Source organism: Macrotis lagotis, chromosome 2, assembly GCF_037893015.1.
Source record: "Macrotis lagotis isolate mMagLag1 chromosome 2, bilby.v1.9.chrom.fasta, whole genome shotgun sequence".
Lineage (NCBI taxonomy): Eukaryota > Metazoa > Chordata > Mammalia > Peramelemorphia > Peramelidae > Macrotis > Macrotis lagotis.
This window is the reverse complement of record NC_133659.1, coordinates 319828803-319856518: the sequence shown is the minus strand read 5'-3', so window position 1 is coordinate 319856518 and position 27716 is coordinate 319828803. Positions and strand designations below refer to the sequence as shown.

At 43.9% G+C, this 27716-nt stretch overlaps 1 protein-coding gene across 1 annotated transcript in view; it reads right to left on the bottom strand.

Moving 5' to 3' along the window:
- The window catches only part of UTP20 (UTP20 small subunit processome component), a 96609-nt gene that overhangs the window by 44393 nt on the left and 24500 nt on the right, over nucleotides 1–27716 (bottom strand). Inside the window, exons 16-27 of the mRNA XM_074226688.1 lie at nucleotides 25533–25683; nucleotides 24389–24451; nucleotides 23831–23989; nucleotides 19942–20018; nucleotides 19051–19130; nucleotides 17865–18102; nucleotides 15129–15326; nucleotides 13038–13128; nucleotides 10581–10666; nucleotides 9080–9205; nucleotides 6001–6167; nucleotides 4926–5134 (exon numbers count right to left, since the gene is read on the bottom strand). Of these exons, the coding sequence (XP_074082789.1) occupies nucleotides 4926–5134; nucleotides 6001–6167; nucleotides 9080–9205; nucleotides 10581–10666; nucleotides 13038–13128; nucleotides 15129–15326; nucleotides 17865–18102; nucleotides 19051–19130; nucleotides 19942–20018; nucleotides 23831–23989; nucleotides 24389–24451; nucleotides 25533–25683 (1645 nt within the window). The remainder of the gene's footprint in view (nucleotides 1–4925; nucleotides 5135–6000; nucleotides 6168–9079; nucleotides 9206–10580; nucleotides 10667–13037; nucleotides 13129–15128; nucleotides 15327–17864; nucleotides 18103–19050; nucleotides 19131–19941; nucleotides 20019–23830; nucleotides 23990–24388; nucleotides 24452–25532; nucleotides 25684–27716) is intronic.

Genomic DNA, 27716 nt, shown 5'->3' with positions numbered 1-27716 from the left:
GTGGGGTGGGGGAAGGCAGGCTACACATAATGCAGATTTCAGGTAACATAGATGATGTTCTTTTTCTGTTCTATTTTGTACATGCAATTTTTTTCTCCCTTTAATATTAGTTAAATTTAGAATATAGAAAATGGCATTGTAAAGAGACATGATGAACGGTAACCCATTTTCAATATAAAGAAAACACACTCTCCAATAACTTCCAAGAAAAATGTCCCAGACTTCAGATTAAAAACTCACGATGAAGGACAACTTCCTTATTTTGCTGATGAGAAAACTGAGGCCCTTAAGAAAAATTTGCTTAAAACCACATTCAGTGAAAGTAATGTTCACAGTTAAGTGAGATGTCCAATTTCTAGACTCTAATTTGGTGCTTGTCCCCCTGGAGCAGCAGATTTCATGACAATCACAATTTCCCAGTTACAAACTACTCTCAAATGTTAAATATAGAAAAGAGAAGACTGAGGGCAGATTAAACAATTCTCTTTACTTACAAGGGCTATAATGGGGAAGAGGAATTTAGTTTGTTTTTTTTTTTTTGCTTGGTCCTACATGGTAGAACCAGTCAAGTAAGAGCTTGACATGGGGCAGCTAGGTGGTACAGTGGTTAGAGCACTGGCCCTGGAGTCAGGAGTACCTGGGTTCAAATCCAGTCCCAGACACTTAATTACCTAGCTGTGTAGCCTTGGGCAAGCCACTTAACTCCATCTGCCTTGCAAAAAAAAAAAGAGCTTGACATGTTTCCCAACAACTTGTTCCCAATGGAACAAGAAGCCTTGGGTGGTAGCATCACTTCTCAAAGGGAACTTAGTGTCTGCAGACCACTCACTGGGAATGTGTGGAGAGAACCACTGGTCAAGCATGACGGCTTCTCATCGACATTCCTGATGCCTGTCTCTGACCAGTTAAGAGAGAGCTTTCATTGTCTTGATAGACATTCTTAGCTTTGAGGATTCATGTCAAGGGAACTGGGATTTTTAAAAATGCACTTAAAAAAATCAGCATATGGTACTTCCCCTTTCTTATGTGGACATTTATTTAATTAGAAAAGCAAGAAAAGAATATTCTTTATGAGGTATCCATAGGAAAATCAGAGTTCTAAGCATCAAATATAAGTCCTCAGCTAAGACAATAAGGGAATCTGAGTGAAAGCAGCTTAGAGAAAAATAAGAAATGACCACAAAATTGAAAACTATTCCTTGAGCTGAGTGCATCCTTTAATAGGCTATACATAATAGAGATTACGTGCAATTCAGAATACTAATAATAATCTAAATAGATGCAGGGAACTGTTTTCCAGCAGTTAATTTGAGTGTTTCTACTCTCTGGACTTTGAAGTTTAGGTAAACTGTTGGAGAGGCACAGAAATGTGGACTTTGGGATGTTCCACCTAAGGCAGAAGGAAAGCAGCCCTGATCTAAAGCACAGGAGTTAATAAGAAGCCACTTTGACTGAAGCTACAGAAAGGTTTTGCAGGAGGCACAGGGAAGGGATCTGACTGAAGGAAAGCACTGATGCTAGGGGAGCAGAGACTGGAGGAATCAGCATCCTGCTGTGTAAACAGCTGGCTGGGAAAGGCACCTTGGGGTCTCATGAACCTGTCAAACGTCAGCAATGCTTGTTGGCACTCCTGGTCCAAGCAGAGAAGCCCCTGGGAAGCAGATGCCAGAAGGAAAGAGCATTGTGCCAAGCTGATTCTGGCCAAGGGAGGCTTGGAAAAATTCTAAAAGACCTCTGCACCGCGCCCCCCCAGCAGCAGCTGACCCCTCTTCTCTGGGGGAGCCAGTCATCCAGCTTCAAACCGCCCAGGAGTTGAGTCCAGCTGCCCAATGCTAAGCATGTACAAGAAACCAAGGCATCCTAGACAATCCCAGCCCAGGCTTTACATCCATTGATCTCCAGTATCTCCTCAACCCTGCCACTTTGTGCTTCAGCCCCAGTCCCTACCAGTGATCAGGAACAGTGATCAGCACAGAATGACCATTGCTTCTGACAAGGACCCGGCCTTGTAGTGACCAGCCGGGATCCCAGAGGATCAGTGACGCTGGGTTCTTCCCATCTCCTCACAAAGCTGAGGGACTCAGAGAGCACAAAGACATGGTTGTGAAGGCTGCCATGGCAGGAAGTTTTGTTTGACTATATATATTTTTATACAAGGATTTTATTAGTTTTTTCTCAATGGAGAGAGGTGGTTTGGGGAAAAAAACAAAAGCTTCTTAATGGAAAATTTTTTTTTCTAGTAACTACTCTGATTCCATTCCAAGCAAACCAAAAGTCCCTTCCCTGGCACAACACCCCCCCATACATGCTGTTTCCCCTCAAAGAATGGAAGCTCCCCAAGGGCAAGTCTAGCTTTGTTTTGTATTTGGTTCCCTGGCATTTAGCACAGTCTATGGGACATGGGAGGCACTTAATAAAAAATGCTTCACACTCATTCATTCATTCATTCATTCGCCCTATAAAGTCTGCTTACAGTCCTGTGATACTAGCTGGTGGGGGGGGGGGGGCAACTTTAGAAAGTTCCCAGGGACAGGACCTAGGAGGAAAGATAATACTGGGAACAGTCCTAAACTACCAGGGGTCCCTTATACAGCTCTTTTAAGCACTGGAGGACTTTCCTTCCCAGACCCCCTAGGAGGAGGGGCAGTGACATGACAAAACTGAGGTCTAAATGACTCATCCACAGCCTCCAATCAGTCAGCATCCCAGCAGAGAGTGGCTCCCATTTCCAAGTGCAGAGCTCAAAACTGGGTTTCAGGAGGCCAGCCCAAAGACACAGCAGCCCTGCCTTCTATATGCATATTGGTTTCCAAAAAGCTTCCAAAACAACTGAGAACTCAAACCCTTGGCCAGGGAAGGAACTGCCTCCTGGACCTGCCCTAGCCTCCCAGCATTCTCAACTGCCTGCCATTGCCTCCCAGAGCTTGGCAGAACAAGCCCACACCCTTCTTCCTTATGATAGTGGCCCTCCCCAAGGATTCTGTTTCATTTAAAAGAATGCATTGTTTGTCTGAAAGGATAAGAAGAATGTGATCCAGAGCCTGTGGCCAGTAGCACGCACTTACCAGCTGGGCTCCCCAAGGTCAAAGCCTCACGTGCAGCATGGGTCAGAACTGGGTAGTGAGAAGCGCTGGAGTGTTACTAATCCATCCCTAACTATGGGGAAAACAGGGCAGGGAAGGGGAAGGAGGAGCGAGGAGACAGGAACTGTCTCTGGGGGCGACGGTCCAGGTTATCAGACATGCTTTTTCACAAGGAGATGTGGCATCCATTTTTGGGCCGAGAGATGAGCTCCTTCAGTGCAGAGGAACTAACAGCCTCCACACTAAAAACCAAACATCAAATCCAAGAAAAGCAACTGGATAAATGAAGCACTTTGTTAAACGTGTTATGAGGCAGCGCCATGGCAGAGCACCTAAAGCTCTGGGTCCACAGCCACAAAGACCCAGGTTCAAATCTTGCCTCATCAACTTCTTGGCTGTGGGATCCTAGGCCTGTTACTAATCCTCACTCAGTCTCAGTTTATTCACCTGTAAATTACCTTGAATCATCATGAGAACCAAATGAACAAAGACCTGTGGAGTGTTGTGCCAACTTTAAGACACTATACAAATGTTGGTGATAGTTATTATGAACATGATTTGGCAAATTCTCAAAATATCCAAAGAAAAAGTAATTTTAAGACAATCTCTTCTTTCTGGGACTAAGAATGAAGATTCTGGAGAGAGAGGACAGGTACCCTTTCCAACTGGGGGACCCTGGGAAAAGTCCCTCTCCCTCTCCATGGCAGGAAGTGGGATCAAGCTGAGTACTGCCATCACCACCCCTAGGCCAGGTCCCATCAATGACCTCAGGAGCTCAGCTATTAAGCTCCTCCTAAGTTAAGCAACAACTCAGAAGTGTCACTGAGGAAGCCCCCAAGCTATTCATCTAAAAGTCAAAAAGCCAATGACCCCACAAGCACTTTTGGAGGGCTTGCAGGGTGCCTGTGACTTCATGATCATCCAGAGAGAGAAGGTTGGGGGCTCTTGTGGGACCAAGGGGAATTTAGAGGAAGACAGAAGAAAGGGCAGGTAGCTTCATGGGGGTGGGGATGGGGGGTTCCCTTCTGGGATCCGGAGCCACCGAGGAGCAGGGATGTATTATGAGGGACACAAAATGTTCCAGTCTGGGTGGAATGTAGACTGTGGAGGTGAGGCAGGAGGGAGGGAAAAACAGAACGAGGAAGGCCTTGAGGGCCAGGCTGGAGCCGAGCCTGAACTTTCCCTGATTTACAGTGAAGATAAAATGAGGACAGTGAGCAGCAATGGGGAACAGCCTGGGCTCCAACCCAGGGCACCTGGCTCACATGTGGCACCAGTCAGGCAGAAGCCCAACCACTCTAAAGATTGCTCTCAGCAGGGCTGGGGGGACAGACGACATGTCCAAAGTGCCACTGGCCCAGCACAGGCACCAGATGAGAGCAGGAGCCTCATTCTGGCCGTGGAGGGAGGGCAGATGGAGGGGAAGAGCCCCCCCCCAGATCCCTGGAGCTATCAAGGTGGTTAAGCCTGCAGATTTAGGACTACAAAGGAAATTAATTTAAATAAAATATCATTATCAAATTATTTCCCAAGCCTTTATCTATCAGTTAAGAAGCCCAAGTGCTGGGGACACCAGGTCACAAAGGACTCACCAGCTTGACTCCGCCAGAGGCACACATTCCAAGGGCGGATGGGTGGCATTGTGTATGTCTGGAGCACCCTCATGTCTCAGGGCAGGTGTGAGCCAACGTCCCTGCCCGCCCCCCAGTCTCTTATTCCATGCTCCCAAAGTACAGCTGTACCAGCCACAATGATAAGCATTGGGAGGGCAGCCCACACCAGGAGAGAGACGCAGAGAGAAGCTGCCCAGAAGAGCCCTGGCCCATAGGCCAGCCTCCTCACCTTCTCTCTCTGCTGAAGGGCGTGTGATACCGTCGCCGTCATGCAGAGCAGGATCTGCAGAATCTCGGACAGGTAAGGGCTGACCAGGTGGCCAATGTTCTTTAAGACCAGGTCCAGGCTGTTGAAGACCCCGTGCTGACGGCCCAGGGGGATGACTCTGGACAGATCCAGGTCTTCTACCGCTTGTAAAACTGCGGAGTGGCAGGACCCTAGCAATGACATGGAAAATAGAGACCTCAGAGGAGAAGCAAAAGGGCGAGACTACAAGTACCATTAACTAGTAGTAATCCTAACTAGTACTGCTACTATGACTAGTACTAGTACTACACATAGCACAGCTTTGCCCCTCAACAACCCTTTAAGGTGGGTGCTATCATTCCCATTTTAGAGATCAGGACACTCAGGCCTCTGGGAGGGGTGCAGGGCCTGGCCCAGTGTCACACAGTCAGCAGGTCCTGTGAGCCTGGCTCCCAATGTAGGAGGTGAAGGCACTTTACAAAGCAGAGCCTTGTTCAGTGGAGAAAGTGTGGACCATGGAGTCAGAAGGGCCAAGTTCTGGGTCAAGGCTTGGCCTCTGACCCATGCCAGCTTATGAGATGCTGAGCTGTCACTTCCCATCTCCAGGCCCGAGGTGATTCTGTGGGAACCCCACACCAGGAGGCCCCACTCTGGGTCCTGATCCTGTTAACCCGAGATCAGCTCAGAGGCTTCAAGCTTCCTCTGATGGTTTTGTCACTCAATCCATGATGAGGAATCAATGATCGCCACAGCCCAGACCAAAGGGCACGTGGCCCAGTGGAGAGAACTGAGTCTAAGCACAGTTCCCCTGGGTCCCACCTCTCAGAGACCCCAGTTTGCTTTTCTGTAAAATGAGGGAGCTGGACTCAGTGACCCACAGGTGACTTTATCTCCGGGGAATTCTCAACAACTCCCCAGAGAAGGTGCAACCTGCACTCAGAGAGGAGGAAATCTAAGCAATGAACTCTCAGGTCTAATCCCCATTCCACACTGCTTTCAGGGGAGGCAGTAGGGTCCAGCAGGACCAACACTAGACGTAGCCACAAAGGATCAGTACCATTTTTGAACTGCTTCACAGGCTCAAACAGCAGGTCCAAGAACATGTGGACCTCCTCAGGTGATGACCCCGCAAGGAAGCGCAGGACAATCGACATGCGTGTCCCTGAGGCTGACTTGCCCTGAGTTTTACTCCCAGTCTTGTTTTTCATTCGTCCATAAAGAATTCTGCAAAATCAAAAGTAATAGTGGTTAATTTTCTATTCATTCATTTCACAATCTGCTTTAATGAAATTCCTTGTTTTGGGTCATCATGATCTAAATCAGTCACCTGGACGGCCATCGTACGTACGTACACGTATACACATACACACACACACACACACACACAAAACCTCAAGTCTGAAAAAAGGGAGTGATTTTCCAGAGGTAATCAGTGGCAGAATCACAAATAAAATCAATATTTGCTGACTTGAGTCCACTGCTTCCTTCATCAGACTGGATACTGGGGACTGGGCATACTCAAGAGGGGACCTTTAGATAAATGATGCAGTCTCCCTGAGCCTATACTTCTCCACCTCCAATTAAAATTATAAAGTTGTTAAATATTACTATAGTCTGAAATGTATTAATTTCATAGGATACAAGGACAATTCTTAGATTTGACTCCTAAAAGAGTAAAACAATATATCTTTTTAATGTAACTGATGAAACATTACAATGAGTAGTAATGTTATTCAAAAAGATTTTAAAAGGTAAATAATACATTAAGTGGGAGAGGAGGGAGAGAAGCAGCTTTGACTATCAAGAAGAAAAGAGAAAGGCTGTACAGAAAAGTACTTAACTGTACTACACATAGCACAGCTCTGCCCCTCAACAACCCTTTAAGGTGGGTGCTATCATTCCCATTTTAGAGATCAGGACACTTAGGCCTCTGGGAGGGGTGCAGGGCCTGGCCCAGGGTCACACAATCAGCAGGTCCTGCGAGCCTGGCTCCCAATGTAGGAGGTGAAGGCACTTTACAAAGCAGAGCCTTGTTCAGTGGAGAAAGTGTGGACCATGGAGTCAGAAGGGCCAAGTTCAGGATCAAGGCTTGGCCTTGTGAGGTGAGCATGCTCCACAGACCTCCCTAACAGAAGGAGAGAGCTGGTGACTTCTGGAAAAGATCACAGGATGGCCCCAGAACTGAAGGCAACCCTGAGGGAGGCCTTTGGCCACCTGGACAAAGCCAAGAGTTCTGGCTCAGCTCTGAACATATAGCTGGTGAATTGTGGACTTGGGGGGAAGCAACCAGGAGGAGGGGAGGTGGTCCTTCACCTCAACCAGCTTTAGGCCAAGGAGGAGAAACAGTCAGGAGAGAAAGAGGATAACTGTCTCCACTCTTACCATGCTACTGAGGATGGTGACCTGAAGAACGAGAAGTATGAAGCTAAAATGTTAAGAGGGAACGGGAACCCTGGACAGAGAGCTCGAAGCTTAACCATGTCCTTAATGAAAGAACATGCAGAGATAAATTGCTTAACTGCTCTCAGAGACCTTTGAAAATTTTATGGTAAATATGAAAATATATATAGTATTAATGAGAGTATAGTATTAGAGATGGCAAATGTGGTCCTGACTTTCTAAAAGGGGAAGAAGGTGAATGATTCCAACTACAGGTTTTAATGAACTTAACTCTGGTTTATGATGAAAGTGGGAGAAATCCTCATGATAGACATGGGAAGAGGTTAAGAGATGGTACCAGGCTATTTCACCTCCCCTGCCCCACTTCCTTCCCCAGGCAGTGATCCTGAGTAAGGAGCTGCCACTGAAGGTAGTACCACAACTTCTGGAGTGAATGTGAATGAGGAAGTCATCCAAACTGTTAATGACATGAAGATAACATGGGAGGTCCAAAAGAAAACAAAAGAGAGTAAGTCTTCATTGTGAGAGTAGCAATAAAGCCGCTGAAGATACTTTAACTTGGGGTGGGCCTGATGGAAAGAAAGCCTTGAGGAGGCAGAAGGAACGGCAGCTGAGGACTGGAAAGGTTTGTCATAAGGAGGAATGGGCATAGGCTTAGCTGGACAAGATTTAGTAATGGAAAGAACTTTAAAGCTCCTCTAGTCCAGGGGATCCACAACCTTTTCTTACTTTTTGCAATATTGTGATTATTTTATGTTGAAATAATTGGTTTCTTCAGAATCTTGTGCATTTTATTCTATGCATTTACAAACCTGATTCTGAGGTCCTTGGGTCCCCCACCCAAGGGGTCCGAGGAACACAAAAAACTCAGAATCCCCAGTCTAGCCCAAACTCTGAGGCCCACCTAAGCTGAAATATCATAGAATAAAGACAGAAAAAGCTGGGGAAGGATCCTTACTTCTGTCTCCAAATCAGTTTTCTTTCCCTTCCACCACAATGATTCTACTGGTGAAAGTGGCAGAGATGTTAGTGCTTTAGGACTTAAGTCTCATTTGAAATGGTGTCTGTTCAACCAAACAAGAAAGAATTCAAAATAAATGAAGTCAGTATCTCCAAAATACAAATTACCTTGGAAAGAATTCCCTATGTGACAAAAACTGCTGGGAAAATAGAAAACACTGGGCAGAAATTGGATCCAGGTCAACCTGTTCTACAAAACCCCAAAATAAATTCAAAATGTTTCACATCCTGCACTGAAAATAGTACAGGAGCACTCTGTGGCTGCTGATCCCCAAGGGAAAGTGGACGAATGATTTTGGGCTGGTCCAGAGGAGGAACAAGCTGAAATCGAGGCCCTCAGTTACAAGACTGAAGGCTTCTGAGGTGAATATCACAGAGATATTTTTCTAGGCAAAACCTAGTGCAGTCACTCGGTGACATCCCTCTAACATGACTACTAAAATGTCAGCTGGTGTCGCTGGTTAGGTAGTTAGGGGGAGGAGATGGATGGAATGAGGCCTGTCATGTCCCTTGGGTGGGAGCCCCGAGGTCCCCTCTGACAGGAAGCAGGGCATCTTGGCCATTCATCACCACAGAGTGATCTGAGGCACTGCGAGGTTCATGGACTTGTCAGGGTTCCCTGGTTAGGACATGTCGAAGATGGCCCTTGAACCCAGGCCTTCCTGACTCTGAGATTTGCTTTCTAGCCACTAGATGTTTATTTGTAATCAACCTACCTCAGAAGAACTGAAAAAAGATCGGCTCTGTGATCTGTTTTCACAATTGTATTTTCCTCTGAAATGCTAAAATGGACAATTTCTTCTTTAAAGCTCTTGTCTTCCAACAACCTCTGCAAATTCTCCCTGGAGATAATCAACAAAAACCGGAGGGTCATGTGATTTACAATCATAATTTCAGCAGCTCGTCAGTCTCAACTTCCCACAAGGGAAGAGTCAAATTAGTAATAATAAACATTAAACCAAGACAAGTTATCAGAAGAGGAATTCTGGAGAGGCAAATAAGGTGTTTAGTAACCAACAATAATCTTTATGTTCTAACACAGTTTCCCCAAGAAATCCAAGCACGTCTACTTGTTGGGTCTTGGTGCCTCTGTGCTTAGTCACACACCCTGTTTGTTCACTTGTTTATAAAGATAGGTGAACAGACTCTAAATAAAAACACAACCAATATCTCCTCACTGTGAAAGGGGAAAAAACCCTGAAGGAAACAGCAGCTACTCTTTAATAAAGAGGATTACTTCTCTTCAAATATTTTTTCCCCTCTAGACCTGTGATTTCATAGTGTGGGAATGAAGACCAGCTCTGCAACTAACTGCCCTGCTGAGCGCGGCGCAGCCTGTGGAAATGGCTCCACAGTAACTATCCACTGACAAAAAACCCACAAAATGCAACTCTGAAACATTATAATGAATAGGGTTGGTCCCAAAGAATAGAAAAAGGCATCAGCCTCCCTTCTCTGTAGAAGTGAAGGAGAGCTTTTCCTGAAATACCACTCCCTAGCCTCCTTTGAAAAATATTTATTAAGAGATGGCTTTGTTGAGTAGAAAAAGGCAGAGGTGATCTTTAAAAAAAAAAATAAAAATCACCTAAAAATCTCTTTTAAAAAAACATTTCCTGGGGGTGGCTAGGTGGCGCAGTGGATAGAGCACTGGCCTTGGAGTAAGGAGTACCTGAGTTCAAATCCGGCCTCAGACACTTAATAATTACCTAGCTGTGTGGCCTTGGGCAAGCCATTTAACCCCATCGCCTTGCAAAACCTAAAAAAAAAAGAAAAAAAAAGAAAAAAAAGCAAAAAAAATTTCCTGGGAAACCAAAAGGCTATTGACACAGTGAAGGTCGCACAGCATTAGCTATCAGATGAAAACTTGCACCCAAATCTTTCTAGTTGATTTTTAAAATTAATTCACTAAGTTTTAACATTACTTTATCAGGCATTCATTTCCATTTTAATATGTGCATAGAAAAGGTGATACAATCTTCTCTACACATTTCTAAAATAACTTACCTTCTTTGCAACTCTATTGTTCATGAAGAATTTTTTTAAAAAAGAATTCTTATAATATTGAGGTTCATTTCTAGTTTCCACCTCCATCTTGAAAGCCAAATTTCCCTTCTATTTTAAATAAAAAAATGTTTTCCTATTCTGAAAATAAAAATGATCTCTCCTACACAGAAGGTGAACAACAGTATGCTCCTCTCCCACAATACCTCCACTTACTTGTATGGCAGAATGTGGGGGTGCTTATAGGTCATGATGCACTCCAGGACTATTTTTTGCACATCTTGTTCAGGATGCAACAATAACTATGGATAAAAATATTACAAAATAATCAAAAAAGGCAAAAGTCACTTATTTAAAACACATCCCCTCCCACCTTACCAGGATCTAGAATTTTATCCTCTGGGGAAACTGAAGATAAGAAACTCCCTTCCCTCATAAAAAAACACCTCCAGAAGTAACTATCTCAGAGCATCTCCTGGAGCCTGAAAGTACCTATATCGCCTGCCCATACAAATCGCTACATACAGAAATGTTTATTTTTTCCAAAGCTGTTTCCTACCTCACTTCTGTCTGCCAGAAAGGATTGTGGAGGGGGGAGGGGAGGTAAGGAGAAGGAAAAGGGAGGAGGGAAACATTATTGAAATAAAACACAAAATTCATATTGTCACACACTTACAAGTCGTTTCTGATCCAACTTCCTAACTTTATATGCAGAAAATCCTTGACTTTGTAGTAATGGCTACTGAAGCAAAAGCCATGCTATAATTAGGCATAATGAATTCTGACTTTGCAAATATGGCTCATGCTCCCCATTTTAAGTAGACATGAAGTAAATTCTAATGATATGTATAAAGTTCACCCTATTAAGGATCTACATAGAAAAACACAATTTCCTTTGCAGTTTTATAAGAGTATCCAGTACTTATTACTCTGCTGACATAAAATATTAAATGAGTCTTCTGATACTTTTTTTGAAAGGGCTTGAAAATCTTCCCCTAAATGGGAATTCCTTACCATATTAATTCATCAAACTCCCTTTAAACAATTCTAGAAATTTTACTTTCATCAATAAATTGGCCTCATCTTTCTCCCTCTGTGGCCCATCATATGATTGATTATGATTCTTTAATCAATCATTATATCAAAGTACAAAATTCTGATATGCAAATTAATTCATAATTTAATGCTCAAGTCAGCTATGCTTCATTTATAGGTCCAAAACAATGCTTTCAAAATAAACACTCTCAAGAGGATTAAAATATATAATTACAATGGTAGACTACTACATGGGTGGTTTTGTGGGCCCTAAGAAGGAAAAGGTGATCACTAGGAGCCAGGATAGGTTCACTAAGAACAAGTCATGTCAGACTCACTGTATTTTCTTTCATGAGGACTAGACCAATAAACTTAGAATTAACAATTGTGGATTTTAGCAAATCCTTCCACAATCTCTAAAATCCATAGGAAAAAGATATAGCAATGGGAGTCAAATTATAACAGTAACAGCATATGAATGAGTCTTTACAAATATCATCTGGTTTGATCCTGATGATGACCTGAGGGAAATTATATATGAGAAGGGTTTAGGGGAATTGCCCAAGCAGAGTCAAAGAGCAAGTAAGTATCTGAGGCAAGATTGGAACTTGGGTCTTCCTGACTCCAGGTTTCATTAATGCCGTCTCATTAAGACCAGATGTTTTAACTAATGGAAAAAAAATATGCCAAGACTACTGATTAATAGGGAAATCTCAACCAAAGAGGAGGTACCCGGTGGCAAAACACAAGCTCTATCTTCAGTCCTGTTCTCTTCTACATTTTTTTTGATAACTTGGATAAAGACATATAAAATACACACATAGGGAATTTACAATGGGAAGAAGAGGTAAAAAAATCAGTTGACATAAAAAGGATCTGAAATATCTTGACAATGACAAAAGATAAAGGGCCCATGTACACATAATTTTGTAGTAACAGAGAGCTGGGGACAAGTCAATGCCCCTTGAGCAGTGAATGGCTACACATATTATGTGGTATGTGAATATAATGGACTGTTATTCTGTAAGACAGAACCAATTCAATGAATTTAATGAATACAAAAATGCTCTTTAATCACTGAAGGGTCTATTATGTGAAAGAAGGACCAAGCAGGTTTCTTCTCTTGCAGGGAAGGAGGGGTTAATGACAACTCAGGGGATGAATGTCTTAAGGTCAGAGGCATCTGGAAGTAGAAGGCACTGCCTGCCTTGTGAGGCAGACACAATGTAAATGCCAGCTACTATTCCTACCTTAATATCTGACTGACATTTCTACACCAGAGGAGGAGGAGGAGCCTTTCTGGAGGATGTCACAGAGGAAATTCAAGGTACCTCAGAAGTCCTTTCCAAGGCTAAGATTAAGCACCAATGACACTTCAGTCATGATTTGTAATGACTATGCTTACTCTTGGGCTATGGGAACGAAAGGGCAGGATGCAAACAAGCTCACAGCCCAAGGGAAAAGGGGAGAAGAGGACAGTGACCTGGAAGCAGGAAGCGCCCTGCTCAAATCCCTCCCCAAAACTTACTAGCCAGGTCTCAGTTTCCTCAGAAATGGACTCAATGGCCTCTGCCTCTCACTCTCTCTAACTATTTCAAATCTAGACCCCTATGAAAGCCAATGACTCATTTTACTTACCTGCATATAGAGTTCATATAATTGTGACTCCAGATATAAGGATCGGGGGTTTGAAAATTTAGAGAAAACTTGCAGGTGAGCAAGTAATTGCCTAAACAAAACAAGGGGAAAAAAATATGAGCACTACTTCCTCAAAAGTCTCACAATCAGGATTCACAATGGGGCTTTCTGAGACAATGAGACCCAACAGCCCAAGCTCAGCAGTAACTCTCACCAATAAGTGGGTCTCTTTCCACATGAAATGCCACCAACCCTGACCAATTGTCTCCCACCCCTCGGTTTGCTTCCGGGATTCTGAGCCAGCACCCCGGTGAGGCCCAGCCTTCTAGACCCTGGCAGAGCACCCACCTTGAGGGCTGGTCAGAGGAGCCAGGGATGGAAAAACCCCAGAAGGGAGAAAGCAGCAGCTCCAAGAGCTTCCACATAGAAAGGCAGAAAGGGAGGGTTCCATGCTTCCCACTTGGTCCAGACTACAGAACCAAGGACAGCACACAGGAAAAGGTGTAATGGGGCCACTCCAGGAAACCAAAGCTTCCCCTTTGCTGGAGGTCTTCAAGGGTGACTACTGGGCAATAAGGCTAGGGGGGGACTCATGTTCAAGAAGGGGGTCTTTAAAAAATTTTTTTTAGTATGAAGAATGTGAAAAACCTTAAGAATTATCAACATGACCAAATCTCTCTTTCAACCCTCCAAATGTGTGACTGCCCTTCTCATTTGGCCACCCTCTTTTTTCTGATTAGATGAGAAGGCGGTGCAGTTCTCCTTTCTTGCAGGTGATGGAGATGAGGGTGGCGAGAATGGGCGGACCCCTTCTGTAGGAATTCAACTCTTTGTTCACCAGGCAAGCAGGAGGTTGAATGAGAATTTCTTTTGAGTGAGATCACATTTCTAAAGTTGTTTTAAATCCTTACACCCTTCCCTCCTGAGCATCAAAATCCTTAATTTGAAAGGAGATTTCTCTAGCACAAATCATGCTCCAAGGGAAAATACAGCTGGCAGTCTTGAAAACTTTGAATAATGTATTTTGTCCAGCTTTTGACCAGTAAATAGGTATTTAAATGCTCGAAATAGCTTTTTATCTATGCAGAGTGAATGAAGTGAGCAGAATTAGGAAAATGTTGAACACAGTACCAGGAATACTGAACAGTGCCCAACTGGGAAAGGTTAAACTATTCTTTTTTTTTTTTTTTTTTGCTTTTGCAAGGCAATGAAGTTAAGTGGTTTGCCCAAGGCCACATAGGTAATTATTAAGTGTCTGAGACCAGATTTGAACCCAGGTACTCCTGACTCCAGGGCTGGTGCTTTATCCACTGGGCCACCTAGCCACCCCAAGATTAAGCTATTCTTAGCAACACAACAATCCAAAATAATTCTGAAGGACCCCTGAGGAAAAGTGCCATCTATCTACAAAGAAAAGAACCAATGGAGCCTGAAAGCAGACAGAAGCATACTTCTATACTTTCTTGACTATTTTGGATCTGCATTTTCTTCTTTAACATGGCTAAACTGGAAACTTTTGCAAAATTGCACATGTATAACCTAGATCAAGTTGCCTCCCTTCTCAGGGAAGGGGGAGGAGAGAATTCAGAACTCAGAATTTTAAAGAACGAATGTTAAAAACCTTTGCTTATATATAATTGAGAAAAAAATGATTAATAAAATAAATTTATTAAAATGTTCAGTTAATAATTTCCTTTAACATCCTATATGATTTAATCCTAGAGGTGACTGGGTGATATCAAGATAAGACACTTATTAGCTGGCACTAGGAACGCTGCCCCCACCTTTCTCAGTTCTAGTTTCCTAATCTGTAAAATGGGGATCATCACAGCACCCGCTTCTTAAGGTTCTTTTTAAAACTAAAAGTGCCATATAAGGGCAAGCTACTACCATGATCTTGATTTTCAATGGCTTATTTATCAGAAATAAATTCATAAGCAACTGGAAGTTGTAGAGAGTTCATGGGGAAACAGCTGGAATGAGACAAGAAGGCCCTGCAAGAACCTGGAGGCCATCTTTGCTCCTCCCTGCGGCATGGTGGCCTCTGGGGTCCCTTCTGGCTGTAAGTCAAGGGGCCCATGAAAAACTTACTTGGCTGCAGCTCTCCGGGTCTTCTTCTTTTGGAAACCAAGCACCAAAGTCTCATCAGCCAGATCTTCTCCATCCGCAGCACCGTCATCGCCCTCACCAGGAGTCCCCTCCTCTCTTTCCTCTTCAGGGGTTGCACCACCTTTCTTCAGGAGATCCTGGGTTGGGGCCACTTGATGATCTGCTGGATAATACTCATTGCTGGGGAGAAGGGGAGAAAAAACAAAAGACAAAGGTATGACTTCTCTGTTGCAATGACAAGTCCAGGACTGCTCAGGGTGGTGTTTCCCACAGAGGGTCTGCAGAGCTGAGATGGTCCAAGGGGCAGAGCCACGAGCAAATGTTACTATTGGAGGGGCTGCTCCTCAGAGATGAAGCAGGTACACATCCACAGTCATCTCAGGACTCAAGCAAACTCAAGTTTCTCTCACACATCTCGGCTGAGTTGTCTGTGTTTGTACCTTGGGGATTGGGTGAAGCAACTGGAGAAGGGACATGGCCACTCTAGCTCTGGTCAAAACCTGCTAATAAATAAAGCTATTGGGGGGGGGGGGGGACCCTCCTGACCAAGCACAGAGGAGCAGTGTTCGTCCAAAGTCTCTCCAGGACCATGTAGGAGCCCTTGGAGCTCCAGCTCTGAGACCCCATGCTCCTTCCACCACCTCTTCTTGCCTGGGGTTGTACTGGCACATTACAGGGCCAGTTAACCCAGGCCTTCCCCACTTTCCAGCACCAGTTCTGAATTCTTCAAGTCTGGGCTGAGGATCACCCACGGAGGGAGCCTTCACAGGAAGGGTAATATTAGAAGAGCAGGACTATGGGCTGAAGGACCCAAGTCCGGCCACCACCTCAGCTTCGCCTCCCTGCCTTTGCTGGAAACCAAGCCAACCCCTATCAAAGGCGACGGGCCAGCAGTCTGAAGGGCTGCCTCACTAGGGATCTCCTCAGACAGGCTTTTACGTGAGTGAGTGGTGCAGGTGTCAACCTGCTTCATGGCAGCTAGGGAGCACCACAGTGCACCCAGACCTGGAACTGGGAAGATATGAGTTCAAATTCCAGCCTCAGCCAATTACAAGCTGTGATCCTGGCCAAGTCACTAAACTTCTGAGGAATAGGGATAATCAGAGCAGCTCCTTTCCAGAGTTGTGAAGATCAAAAAAAGAACACATTTATAAAGCACTGCTATAGATGCTGATTGTTACCATTATTGTAGGTATTTTTCATGCTGTCTTCCCAATTGTAAGTGCACTTGTCTGGCTCAGGGTTCCTTTTGCTTTACTCTCTCTTCAGTGAATGAATGTTTAAATGCTATCTTTGTATCCCCAGGGTCCCGCATAGGACTGCCCCCTGCCCCAGACCCAGAAGACACTTGATAAATGTGGCATTGACTGAATTAACACCAGGAACAAAGTGACCTGCATCTGGGTTCCCTGGACGGGGCAACATGGCCCTACCTCTGCCGTTTGCCTGGCTGAAGCTGAATGGACAGAGTTCACTCTGTCCAAAAGCAGAGGATGCCCAGGATCTGTGGCACAAGGAGCTGGGGTGGGAATCCTGGTTCTGTGATCAGCCTCAATTTAGCCAGCTGAGAAAAGGAAGTAAAACAAGGGACTCTGAAGGACCTTCTAGCTTCAAAGGGAAATGGGCCTAGGCCCCTTCCAAAGGCAGTTCAAGAGTCATGCCAGGGACTGAGGTTCTGACCAGCACAGATGACCTCAGGAGCCCATTCTAACACAGATATCTCCTAAAGATGTTCTTTCCTTTTGTACAGAGGGACTTTACAAGGAGTGTGTGTGTGTGTGTGTGTGTGTGTGTGTAGAGACAGACAGACAGAGAGAGGTTCAATAGACCTAAAGATGATGAGATTCCAGAAGGATTTAGCTTAATCACTGGCCACAAGCACCACAATGGGCAATAAAGGAATTTAAAAGCCATCCAGAAGCCATCACTCCTCTCCTGAAGATGATGTTGAGAGGGCAACCAGTATCTCCTACAAACTACTCCTCAGAGCCAGTATGAGAGACACAAAAGAAGCAGGAAGACTCTTGAATGAGACGGGGAAAAAGGCTCTTCCCTGGGAGTAAGTAAAAAGGTTTGGGAGCTACATTCTGAAGGAGAGTCACCACCCTGGGCAGAAGATGGATTAGCAAAACAGCAAATGATGAAACACGAGCAACAGGACCCTTCCATAGGCCACAATGATCATCGCTAGACATTATTATTGGCTTAAGAGGTAGCACTTTCAGGTACAGTTTGTGTGCCAATTCTCCAATCACCCTTTAGAGAAAAGCAGGACATGGTCATTGAACACATTCAAAGGTGAGCTGCAGAGTTTGGTAGGGACCTATCTGAAAGGCTACAGAGTCTAAACTCATTTCTTAGAAACAAGTCTACATAGTGGTGTCAAACTCAAATAGAAATGGTGGACATTGATCCATAAGCAAAGGATCACTAAAGGATTTTATAGAGAATCCCACACAAAGATTCTTATTGACTTAGAAAACCATAACTTAACCTTATCTTTGATTTTCTGTATTTATTGTGACAAACATTCCTCAACCGCATTTTATCGGGTTCTGGGCCCTGCCAGACCTCTGGTTTCCAAAACTTGACCACTACATACAAGAGTTAGCTAGCACCAAGCTTTCCACCCCACCCAATGATTTCAATAACATCCATGAACTTCATTTTTCCCTCAGACAAATCTAGGACAAGATCCCAGGAGGGGGAATCACATACCTGATAAACCTCAGGAAAAGAGGAGATAGTTCCCGGGACCGGGGCTCAACCCTCTCTGGGAATTTCGCCAGAGCCTTCCAGAGCAAAAAGCGAAAGTTGGTGTGGTCCAACCTTTCTCGACAATCTGTTCTTTTTTCCATTTGTTCCTGAAAAAGGGCACCCACATCTCCCATCTCGGTCTTCTCACCACCTTTATTTCGAAGATGTTTCTCTCTAGCATTGATCTGTAGTTCCTTCTCTGAGGGAGAAAAAGAAAATAGTCCCAAGAAATATCAGTGAGATGACATTGTGAAGACTCTTTTTCTTTTTAAATAATAAACACTAATAGGGCAAATGCTGTTTGGACACAACAACACAGGACACAACTGACAGCCTCAGCTGCTATGTCCGTTTTTCACTTGAGTAGCATGTCTTTATTTTGTTGGACCTGATCTACTTTTCATTGGCAGAAGGAATCTCCTATGAACAACTCCATCCACCCCTGGAGATGAGCAACTGTTCAGCACCTTGAGCCTGGCAAAGTTGCCAGGGGCACTTAAGCTTCAGGGACTCACCAGGGGAACACATGGCAGGATGGGTCAGAGGCAAACCCTGAATCCAGACTGTGTGCCCAGCTACTAGACCATGGCTACCTCTCATGGACTAGAGAGTGCTGTTACACTAAACCAAACCCATCCGAACCCAAATGTAATTCCAAAAGCCATTCCCCAACAACAAGCAAAGGATATAAAATTTTCAAAAGAATTACAAACTGCTACCAATGTTATAAAAAAAATGACCCAAATAACTAACAATAAGAAAAAAGTCAAAAGAAAAAACATTCCTGAAGTTATCTCTCTCACCCTGATCAGCAAGACAGAATGTAAAAATAGTACATAATGAAGACACTGTGGAAAGGCAGGCACACTAGTGCTTTCTTGGAAGAGCTGAGAATGGGTTCAACTGTTCTGGAAAATAATTCTGAATCTAGCCAGGATCAATGCTTTTCAGCATTCACTCTATGATCCTAAGATCCTATGTAGCTTTTGTGTGATCATGAATTAACTTCTATGATACTAAAAGAAAACCAATCATAAAAAGTAAACAAAAGTCCAGAGAGAATAAAAACTATCATCTAAATTCACAAGTAAATGAACATGACAACTAAAAACTTTGGAAGTTGACAACCCAAAATTACATTACATACCAGCACGTGTAGCAGCTCTCTCTAAATGTTCATAATAGACTTTCCAGAATGCTTTGTTTTCCATTTCATTGGCATGGGAACTAAAAACAGAACAATAATGTTAGACAGGGATCAATACAAGAGTTGAAAGGCCAGTTGCAAGAAAAGGACTATTAATTGGAACTACAATTGGGCAGATGATAGTGAGAAAGAAGTTGCCCCACATCCAGAGGACAAAAGATCAGTTAGCTATTTCTTAAAAATAGAAACCTGGGGGGGGAGCATCTCCAGTTCTGATCCCCTGTAGTTCTGGATCCCTATCTGGCCACTGTACCCACATGACTCCAGAGGAGAAAGTGAGGCTAATGACTTTGCATACCTTCTCATTAAATCTAATCACTTGCAAGTCATCATATCACCTCCCTGATATCATGGCCCAATTTGAGAATGAAGAACAAACAGCAATAAAATAACCTAATAGCTTTTAACCCTGGTGAGCATTTCTCCCCTAGGTTCATAAATAAAAATCATTCCTCTCTGGCCTGTTGCCAAACTAGGTTTAGTTCTTCCTTAAAAAGGTGCCAAAATTGTCCCCAAGACTTGGCAGGTTCTTGTGACTAAAGATGGGCATTGCCCTGGCTCTGTCACAGGTGTCCGCTCCAAATGAATAGCATGCCTACAGCTGGGAAACTCAGTTATATGCATCATCCCTTCCATGCTCTCACCAGTTCTCCCAGGTCCAAGCTAACAACTGAGCAGATTATATCTTCATCCTTTTATTTCAGTTTCAGACCCAAAGTACCAGCAGCGCAGTCTTGATACTACCTCACAAAGAAACCCATCATTCTTGCCATTCCCCTACTTTTCAGAGCCATATCCTGCTAATTATTCCCCTGTGTGTCCCAAACTTACGTGATAAGTTCAATAACAGGATCCCAGAGAACGCTGAAGTTAATGTATAGCATGCCTAGCAGATAACGGAGTGGGACCTATGAACAAACAGAAGGGAGGGCTAAATGGATGCCAGGGTGGACAGAGAAGAAATCCAGAAGATATATGAAAATGAAATGTTTAAATTTCCATATTTCTCTTTGTCTTGTATGTTAAATTTTGATATTGCTGAATTTCACACCTAAAGTTTAGAAAATTAAGCTTTAAAGTTAATGTGTTAGATTTTCTTTCACGAAGAAAAACTAGTGTATGAGATGCTACAGGGTTATGATGGATTTTGAAAATAAAGACGCTAGACTACAAAATGTCAGACTGGTCAGAATTCCAAAAAGTAACTAAAGACTGTCTGAGAAAGGTCAAGCCCTGGGAGCTGATCAATGTTCAAAATGCAGACTGGAAGTAAAGGAACCTTCCAGAAGAGACAGCCTGGTCCACAGAGAAGTAACTGCCCAAACATTCAGTGGGCACCAGGCCCATGGTTCAACACCAGGGATAGGGACCAGGTTCAAGTCCAAGCCTTCCTGACTGATCCCAGCTCTCTGTTCATTACAATGGAGAAGAGAGACAGACAAAAAGATGAGATAGAAAAACAAAGATATACAGATGGACAGATAACAAAGATAAAGAGACTGTCTATGTAAGCACATCTATCCATGTAAGCACAGACAGCAGAGAGACAGACAGCTAAAGACAGATGATAAAGAGATGTGCTTACATAGGAATTTTTATTAAAGAATTAATGAGGACTCTTCAAGAGGTAACTAGAGTCACAGAATACAAAGATGTAAGAAAGGACTTAGGATAAAAATGCTCTATGATTCCAGAGAAAGAACTGACAAAATCTGTATGCAGATCGAAGCAGATTTTTTTCAACTCTATTTTTCCTTTGGTCTGTGTTTTCTCACAACACAACTAATATGGAAAAATGTTTTGCATGATTGCAATATGTTTAATCTCTTACCTTGTCAATAAAGGGTGGAACAGAATTTGGAACTAAAAATTATATAAAATGAAGGATTAAATTGTTTTTAAATATAATTAGGAAAAAATATTAAACATTTTTAAAGGGGAGGCAGCTAGGTGGAACAGTGGATAGATGATCTAGATGATCTGAGTTCAAATCTGACTTCAGACACTTACTACCCCAAACAAGTCACCTCACCCCATTTGCCTCAGTTCTGCATCTGAAAAATGAGCTGTCACAAAAAGTTAGACACGAATGTGATGACTGACCATCAGCAGCTCCAATCCAAGGCTTCCATTTGGATACAAAGGCTGCCTCATGCCAGATAAGCAGATTCACCCAAATGTAAAAGTCTGGGTGATCAAACAAAGAGAATGAAGCCTGGAAATTAAAGAGCCTGGAAAAATGCAGCCAACATTAGTCTGGTTTTAGGGCTTCCCCAAACTAGGAGTTAAGCTTTCTGGCTCCCCAAGGAATACCTATAGTAATAATGGGCCAGGTACAGGTAGTATCTCCCCATAAATCCTGACTTGGTCTGGAGACTGAGGAAGGAAAGAATGACTGGCTTAACAAGCCACATCTCTTGGTCATTTGCTTCACCTGCTCTCCTCTTGTCCTTCCAGGAGGAAGGATAGGAGCTGTTTGCCCCAGCACCCCTATCCCCACCAAGGTCTGGCAGGTAGGAAGTCCTTAACACATATTACCTAATCAACCCTGCCAGTCCCAGATACCATCCCCTCCCTTCTGCCCTTCTCTAGGATTGTACTCAATCAGGCCATAAGGGTCTCCCATCTATGGCCAAGCACTGAGAGCACATCCAAAAAGAAAGTGGCCGATCCTATACCTGAGGAGCATCCAATCCACTGGGAAGAGGTGCCAGGGAGTTCCCTAGCTGAACGTACAGAGTAAGTGCATGGTGAAAAGCAGGATGGTTTAACACAAGCTAAGGAGAGAAGGAGGGAGAACACGAGAAACTGGAAGCCTGGAAAGGCTTGGAGCAGAGTTGGTACTTGAGAGCAATCTTAAAGGAAGAAAGACTCTCCTCAAACATGGCCTTGCTCTCTGATCTCTGCCTCTTCACCAGCTCAGCCCCATCTGCCTAACAGCAGGGACTTCTCCCCACGCCATGGCTAAGAGTTTATCCCTCCCAGTGGCCCCAGATGACACCCACAGAACACCAGTCCCAGAAAGGCTGCTCCATACCGGGAAGTCCAGGCTGGGTCCCAGGATGGTGAGCCTAGTATGTCTGTTGTCTGAGGACCAGCCCAGGTAGGACATGGGGTTCATTACTACTCATTACAAATCACAAGGCTGACAATTTTGGAAAACGAGGTCAGTTCAAAGAAAGCTATGATCCCGCACCCCCTGCAAGCACTGCCTTTTGGCTGGGTGCTGCCAATACATCTATTCCACTAGGTCCAAGGTGGAGGAAACCTGAGGTCCCCATGGTATACCAATGATTGTGCTACATTTAAAAACAGGCCCCAAAGCCACTAACATATGGTCAGCAGTACTTGTGATAGCAGCAAAGACCTGGACACAAGGTAGAAAGAAGTCCATCTACTGAGGAATGACTGGACCAGAGCTGGCATGTGAATGTGATGGAGCCTTCCTAAGTCATAAAAGCCCATGAATGAGAGGACAAAGAAGCACAGGAAGACTTGCATGAACTGATGCAAAGTGATGCCAGGAAAACAACAAATGCAGCTACAATAATGCAAACAAAAAAACCAAGAAAGCAATCAAAACTGAATAGTGCAAAATCAGCACAAACCATCATGGTGCCAAAGAAGGAATCTGAGAGGATGCCTCTCTAATTCCTGGCAGAGGTGGGGACCTCAGAGTTGCCATACTTCACAGGGTCAGACTTTTTTTGATGTGTTGTTTGGTTTTACTAAACTATTTTTTAATTATTAAAAAGGATAGGTCAGGGAAGCTAGCTGGAGTAGCGGATAGAGCACCAGCCCTGGAGTCGGGAGGATCTGAGCTCAAATCCAGCCCCAGACACTTAATATTATTACCTAGCTGTGTGGCCTTGGGCAAGTTATTTAACCCCACTGCCTTGGTAAAAAAAAAAAAAAAAGGTCTCTGGCAGACAAAAGAGGGGAGGGGGCAGATAATATAGAAAATTTAGGCAATGTAGAAAACAGACATGGATAAAAAGTTAATCTGGGGCATCCTGGTGGCGCAGTGGATAGAGCAGCAGCCCTGGAGTCAGGAGGACCTGACTTCAAATCCAGCCTCAGACACTTAATAATTACCTAGCTGTGTGGACTTGAGCAAGTCACTTAACCCCAGTGCCCTGCAAAAATATAAAAAAAAGGCTAACTAAAAAAAAAAATTTCCTGAATTAGCTAATACTCCAAAGAAGAGCGAACAAGCAGCAATGGGACTTTCAGATCTACTCCCATCTTTCCAAAGACCCGATTAATTTTTCTGGTGTGGGTATATCCCTGTGTGACTATGCAGTTTCTGCAGCCTCCATTCTCACCCTGCAGCCAGAAGGCACACAAGCTCCTGAGCCTACAGGCTGGAGACAACAGGCCAGGCTGGTCCAGTTAGAAGGAACCTTGTTAGGGCTGGTGTTCTGGGGAGAGGCTAGGCTCGCTCCCTGCACAGGGAACCCACCATTAGAGGAGGAGTGAACTTGGGAAAACAACAGACACAAGGGCAGCTGGCCTGAGTCTCCAGGCTAAGCACTGGGAAGAAAGCGGGTGAGAGGGTCAGAGGGGTGGGAAGTGTTGGTGGGGCCACAAGCCCCAGGGATTCCAAGTTCTTCCAGATGCTTCAGGCCCATGGAGGCAAGTTAAAACTTCTGTTTCCAGGACAGTCCCAGGTTGGCAAGTTTACCCTGGGACAGACTGACACCACAGACACTGTCTTTACCTCCTGTAAAGATCCTTTAGGAATGGATGCCTGGACTAAGTCGTGTCTCAATTTTCTCAAATGAAGAAGCTTTTCTCGATAATCATTCACAGTGGCTGGGACAAGTTCGGCTTGTAGCAATGTAGCAAAGATGGACTGGTGTTCCCCTATCCCATCATCCTAAGCATAAACAAATTGATTTTAAATGTTAAAAAGCAGCATCAGAAAAGTCAGAGTAACGTAAAAATCAGAGATAGAAATAAAAATCTTTTAAATATTCTGAAAGTAATATTGACACTGGGCCCTCCCAAGGCATTTTATATTTAAAACATAAGCATTTCAATTTAAATGAGCACAAAAAAGGGAAAAGAGTTAATTGTCATTATTCCCATTAGTGACAGGATTTAGAGCTGGCCTACTCCTTCATCTCAGAGAGAGAAGTAAACTCAGACTCGGACAAATGATTCTCCAAGAACACCAGGTCATCAGAACCTGGGACTCAGACTCTAATACCAAGGCTACATTAGGAGGGCCATCCAACCCTTTCACTGAAATCGCCAAGTGAAGATGCTACAATACCTCCATCGCCTCTGGAAGATGCACCTTAAAGTGGTTTAGGATTCTTATGGTCAGGAGTCGAATCTGGTCAAAAGAAGAAAAGAAAACCCCCCAAGGTCAGCCCTGGCCCTGAGCTCTGACTTCAGGCAGTTCAGGCAAACAGAACAGAAGCTTCTTGTGGACAGTCTGGCAAAGTCAGCACCAAGTGTGTGTGTGGGGGGAGGGCTTGAAAATACTAATTTGATCACTTCCATTCCACATCAAGCCCACCCTGCAGCCCCAGCTTGTCTATCTTGACTTTCTACAGCCATGATTTAGGAAATCCCACTCACATATAAAGCCCTAGACCAGGTGGCAGGGCTTTGGGGTCATCCTCAAGAGGGAGACATGGTCCTTGACATCACAGAGCAGAAAGTAGAGACACCAACTTCTCTCAGGCCTTCCTGGCCCCAAGCTGAACATTCTTTCCATGAGGCCACCACACCTCCTAGTCAATCCTTGTTCAAATGAACTGAATGATTAAGGCTTAGAGGTGGAGGGTCAGCATCAATGGTATCAGGGGGTGCAGTGGATAAAACACTGGGTCTGAAGTCAGGAGGACCTGAGTTCAAATCCGACCTCAGACATTTAATAATTACCCAGCAGTGTTACATTGGGCAAGTCACTTAACCCCACTACCTTGGAAAAAAAAAGTCTAAGAAGACCCAAGTTCAAATCTGACCTCAGACCCATACTAGTTGGGTGAGCCTGGGCTAGTTTCTTGACTTCTCTAAGGCTGTTTTCACAACTGTAAAAATGGGGATAATGACAGCATCCTCCTCCTTCTCCTCCTCCTCACTGTGTCTGAGGATCAAATGAGATCCCGCCCATGAAGCACTCCATAGAAATGCTAACTAGTATTGCCAGAACCAACTCTATTAAAGATCCCACAGCTAGACCAAAACATAAATCCCAATGGGTGCCCTAAGTCCCCAAGGCTAGCTGACAGCTTCACAGCCACATGGAGGCGGTCATGAAAGAATCTCTATCATGAAAGAAGTGCTCTTAGGGATGCACTTCTGGAGGAAGGGTTCCTTCAGACCAAAGGCTCACGAGCTCTCCAAATGCACTGTATAAACAAAGCAATACAAATCCAGAATGAAGAAATGCAGCAACAGAAAGGTACCTTGGACACACCAGTTGAGATGTTTGCACACAGGCTGTCATATAAGCTCATTAAAGTCTCCTCGGCTAGAGGTTCTTTACAGCCAAACAAGGACAGTCGCTGGTAATAGAGGTCGGCCAGCAGCAGGATGGAAGGCTCCTCTGGGAATGTCCTGAAACAAGACATTGATCTTCAGCACCTTCCCATCAAAGCACAATGATGATGATCAATGGAGACAGAAATGTAGAAACTCGAACAGTCATCAGATGAAGGTTTTTGCTTTGAAACATAAAACCAGAATCCTTGTACCTGAGCTGGAAGGAAACCTTTAGGGTCACCTGGGTCTGTCTTATCATATGACAGGAAGGTTCATCAAGGAGTTTCCATTCCACTTAGAGGTAGTGAAGAAATTAAAAACTAGAGAAGTGACAGACTTGCTCCATGTTGCACAGCAAGGAAGTAACAAATCCTAGGCCTCATCCCTCCCACCATGCTCAGCATCATTTCCACCAAGTCAAACAGACCCATTTAAAGTGTACTCCCCCCCCCCCAAAAAACAGGAACATCAACGTGCTGCTGGTCGAGTTGAGAAAGTCCAACCACTTTGAGGAACAATCTGGAACTACAATTAAAGGAATAGAAAACTTTGACCCAGCTATACGAGTAGGTCTTTATTCCAAAGAGATCAGAGGAAAGGGAAAAGGACTCACATGTACAAAAACATTTATAGGTGCTTTTTTGTGGTGGCAAAGAACTGGAAACTAGGAGAATACATGGCTGAACAAGTTGTGATATATGATTGTGATGGAATACTATTGTGGAAGAAGAAATGAACAGCAGGAGGATTTCAGGAAAACCTGAGAAGACTTAAATGAATGAGGCAAAGCAAAGGAAACAGACCTCAACATTGTACACAATATTACACAAAGATCGACTGTGAATGACTTTGCTATTCTCAGCAATATAATGATCCAAACAAATCCCAAAGGACTCATGATGAAAAATACTATCTGTCCATTTCAAAAGAGAATTGATGAAGTTTGAATGCAGATCAAAGCATAAATTTAACTTTACTTTTCTTGATTTTTAACATTTTTGGCAATATGGAAATATATTTTGTATGACTTCTCATGTATATTTGAGATCACATTGCCTGCTTTCTCAATGAGTAGAGGAAAGACTGGAGAGAAAGAATTTAGAACTCAAATGAATGTTGATATAAAGTAAAACTATAAAAAAAGACACCTTGGATGCTGACTGAATCTCTTGCTAGTCTATGAAAGGCATTTGAAAGATATACAAGGGAAAACCCAATATACTAATTGAAGACCTTTTCTTTAACTTACTATACCCTGGCAAGTGCATTTTTCTTAGACAGGGACAAACTAATGCACGAAATATTGTGCTGTATTATAGGGATGTCTTTAAATAAAATTAACATATTTGTAAAAAAATTATACTTGTTGATCCCTGAGGGTCAAGTAGCAGATTGGATGGTCCAGGTTCAGATCCTGCCTCAAATACATTCTGGTTGTGGGACCCTGGTGAGAAGTCCCAAGGCCCCCAGGGCCATTCTCACTTGTTTCCCAAAAATAAAAAATGGAGGTTTCAGCACCCCGCGAGTCCCCCGATGTGCACATGGCTTTTGTCCTAAGAATAACCTGTGCCCAAGGGAGGCACACTCAGCTCTTGAGGAAAAAAAATCCTCATCATATACAAACTCTCTGCTCAGGCAGGCAAGGCTGAGCTTCCCCAAGACCCCTAGGCCAAACTAAGGATGAGCTCTTTCCCTTCCAAGGAAGGCTTCCACCCACCCCAAAAAGAAGTCACGAACATGACTCTATGTTCCTTTCTCCAAACACAAGTCCAACAACTAAAAACAATAAAATGGGGGAAGTTGGAATTCACAGCAGACTGGCACCAAAAGGAGCTTGAAATGTTACAGATGAGGAAACTGAGGCCAAGGTTACAGAGCCAGGAAGACCTCAGATAAGATTCTGCCGCACCTTCCTTCTGTACTGTCCCAGTACACACAATTCAAGGAGCATTTATTAAATGTCAACTGTATACAGGACACTAGGATACAAAGACCAAACATAAAATGATGCTTGTGCAGAAGGGATGTGATGGGAAAGCATTCCCTGTGGGGTCTGGGGTCTGTTTTCTTTCACAGAATGACTTACATGAAAATGGGTTCTGCATGAC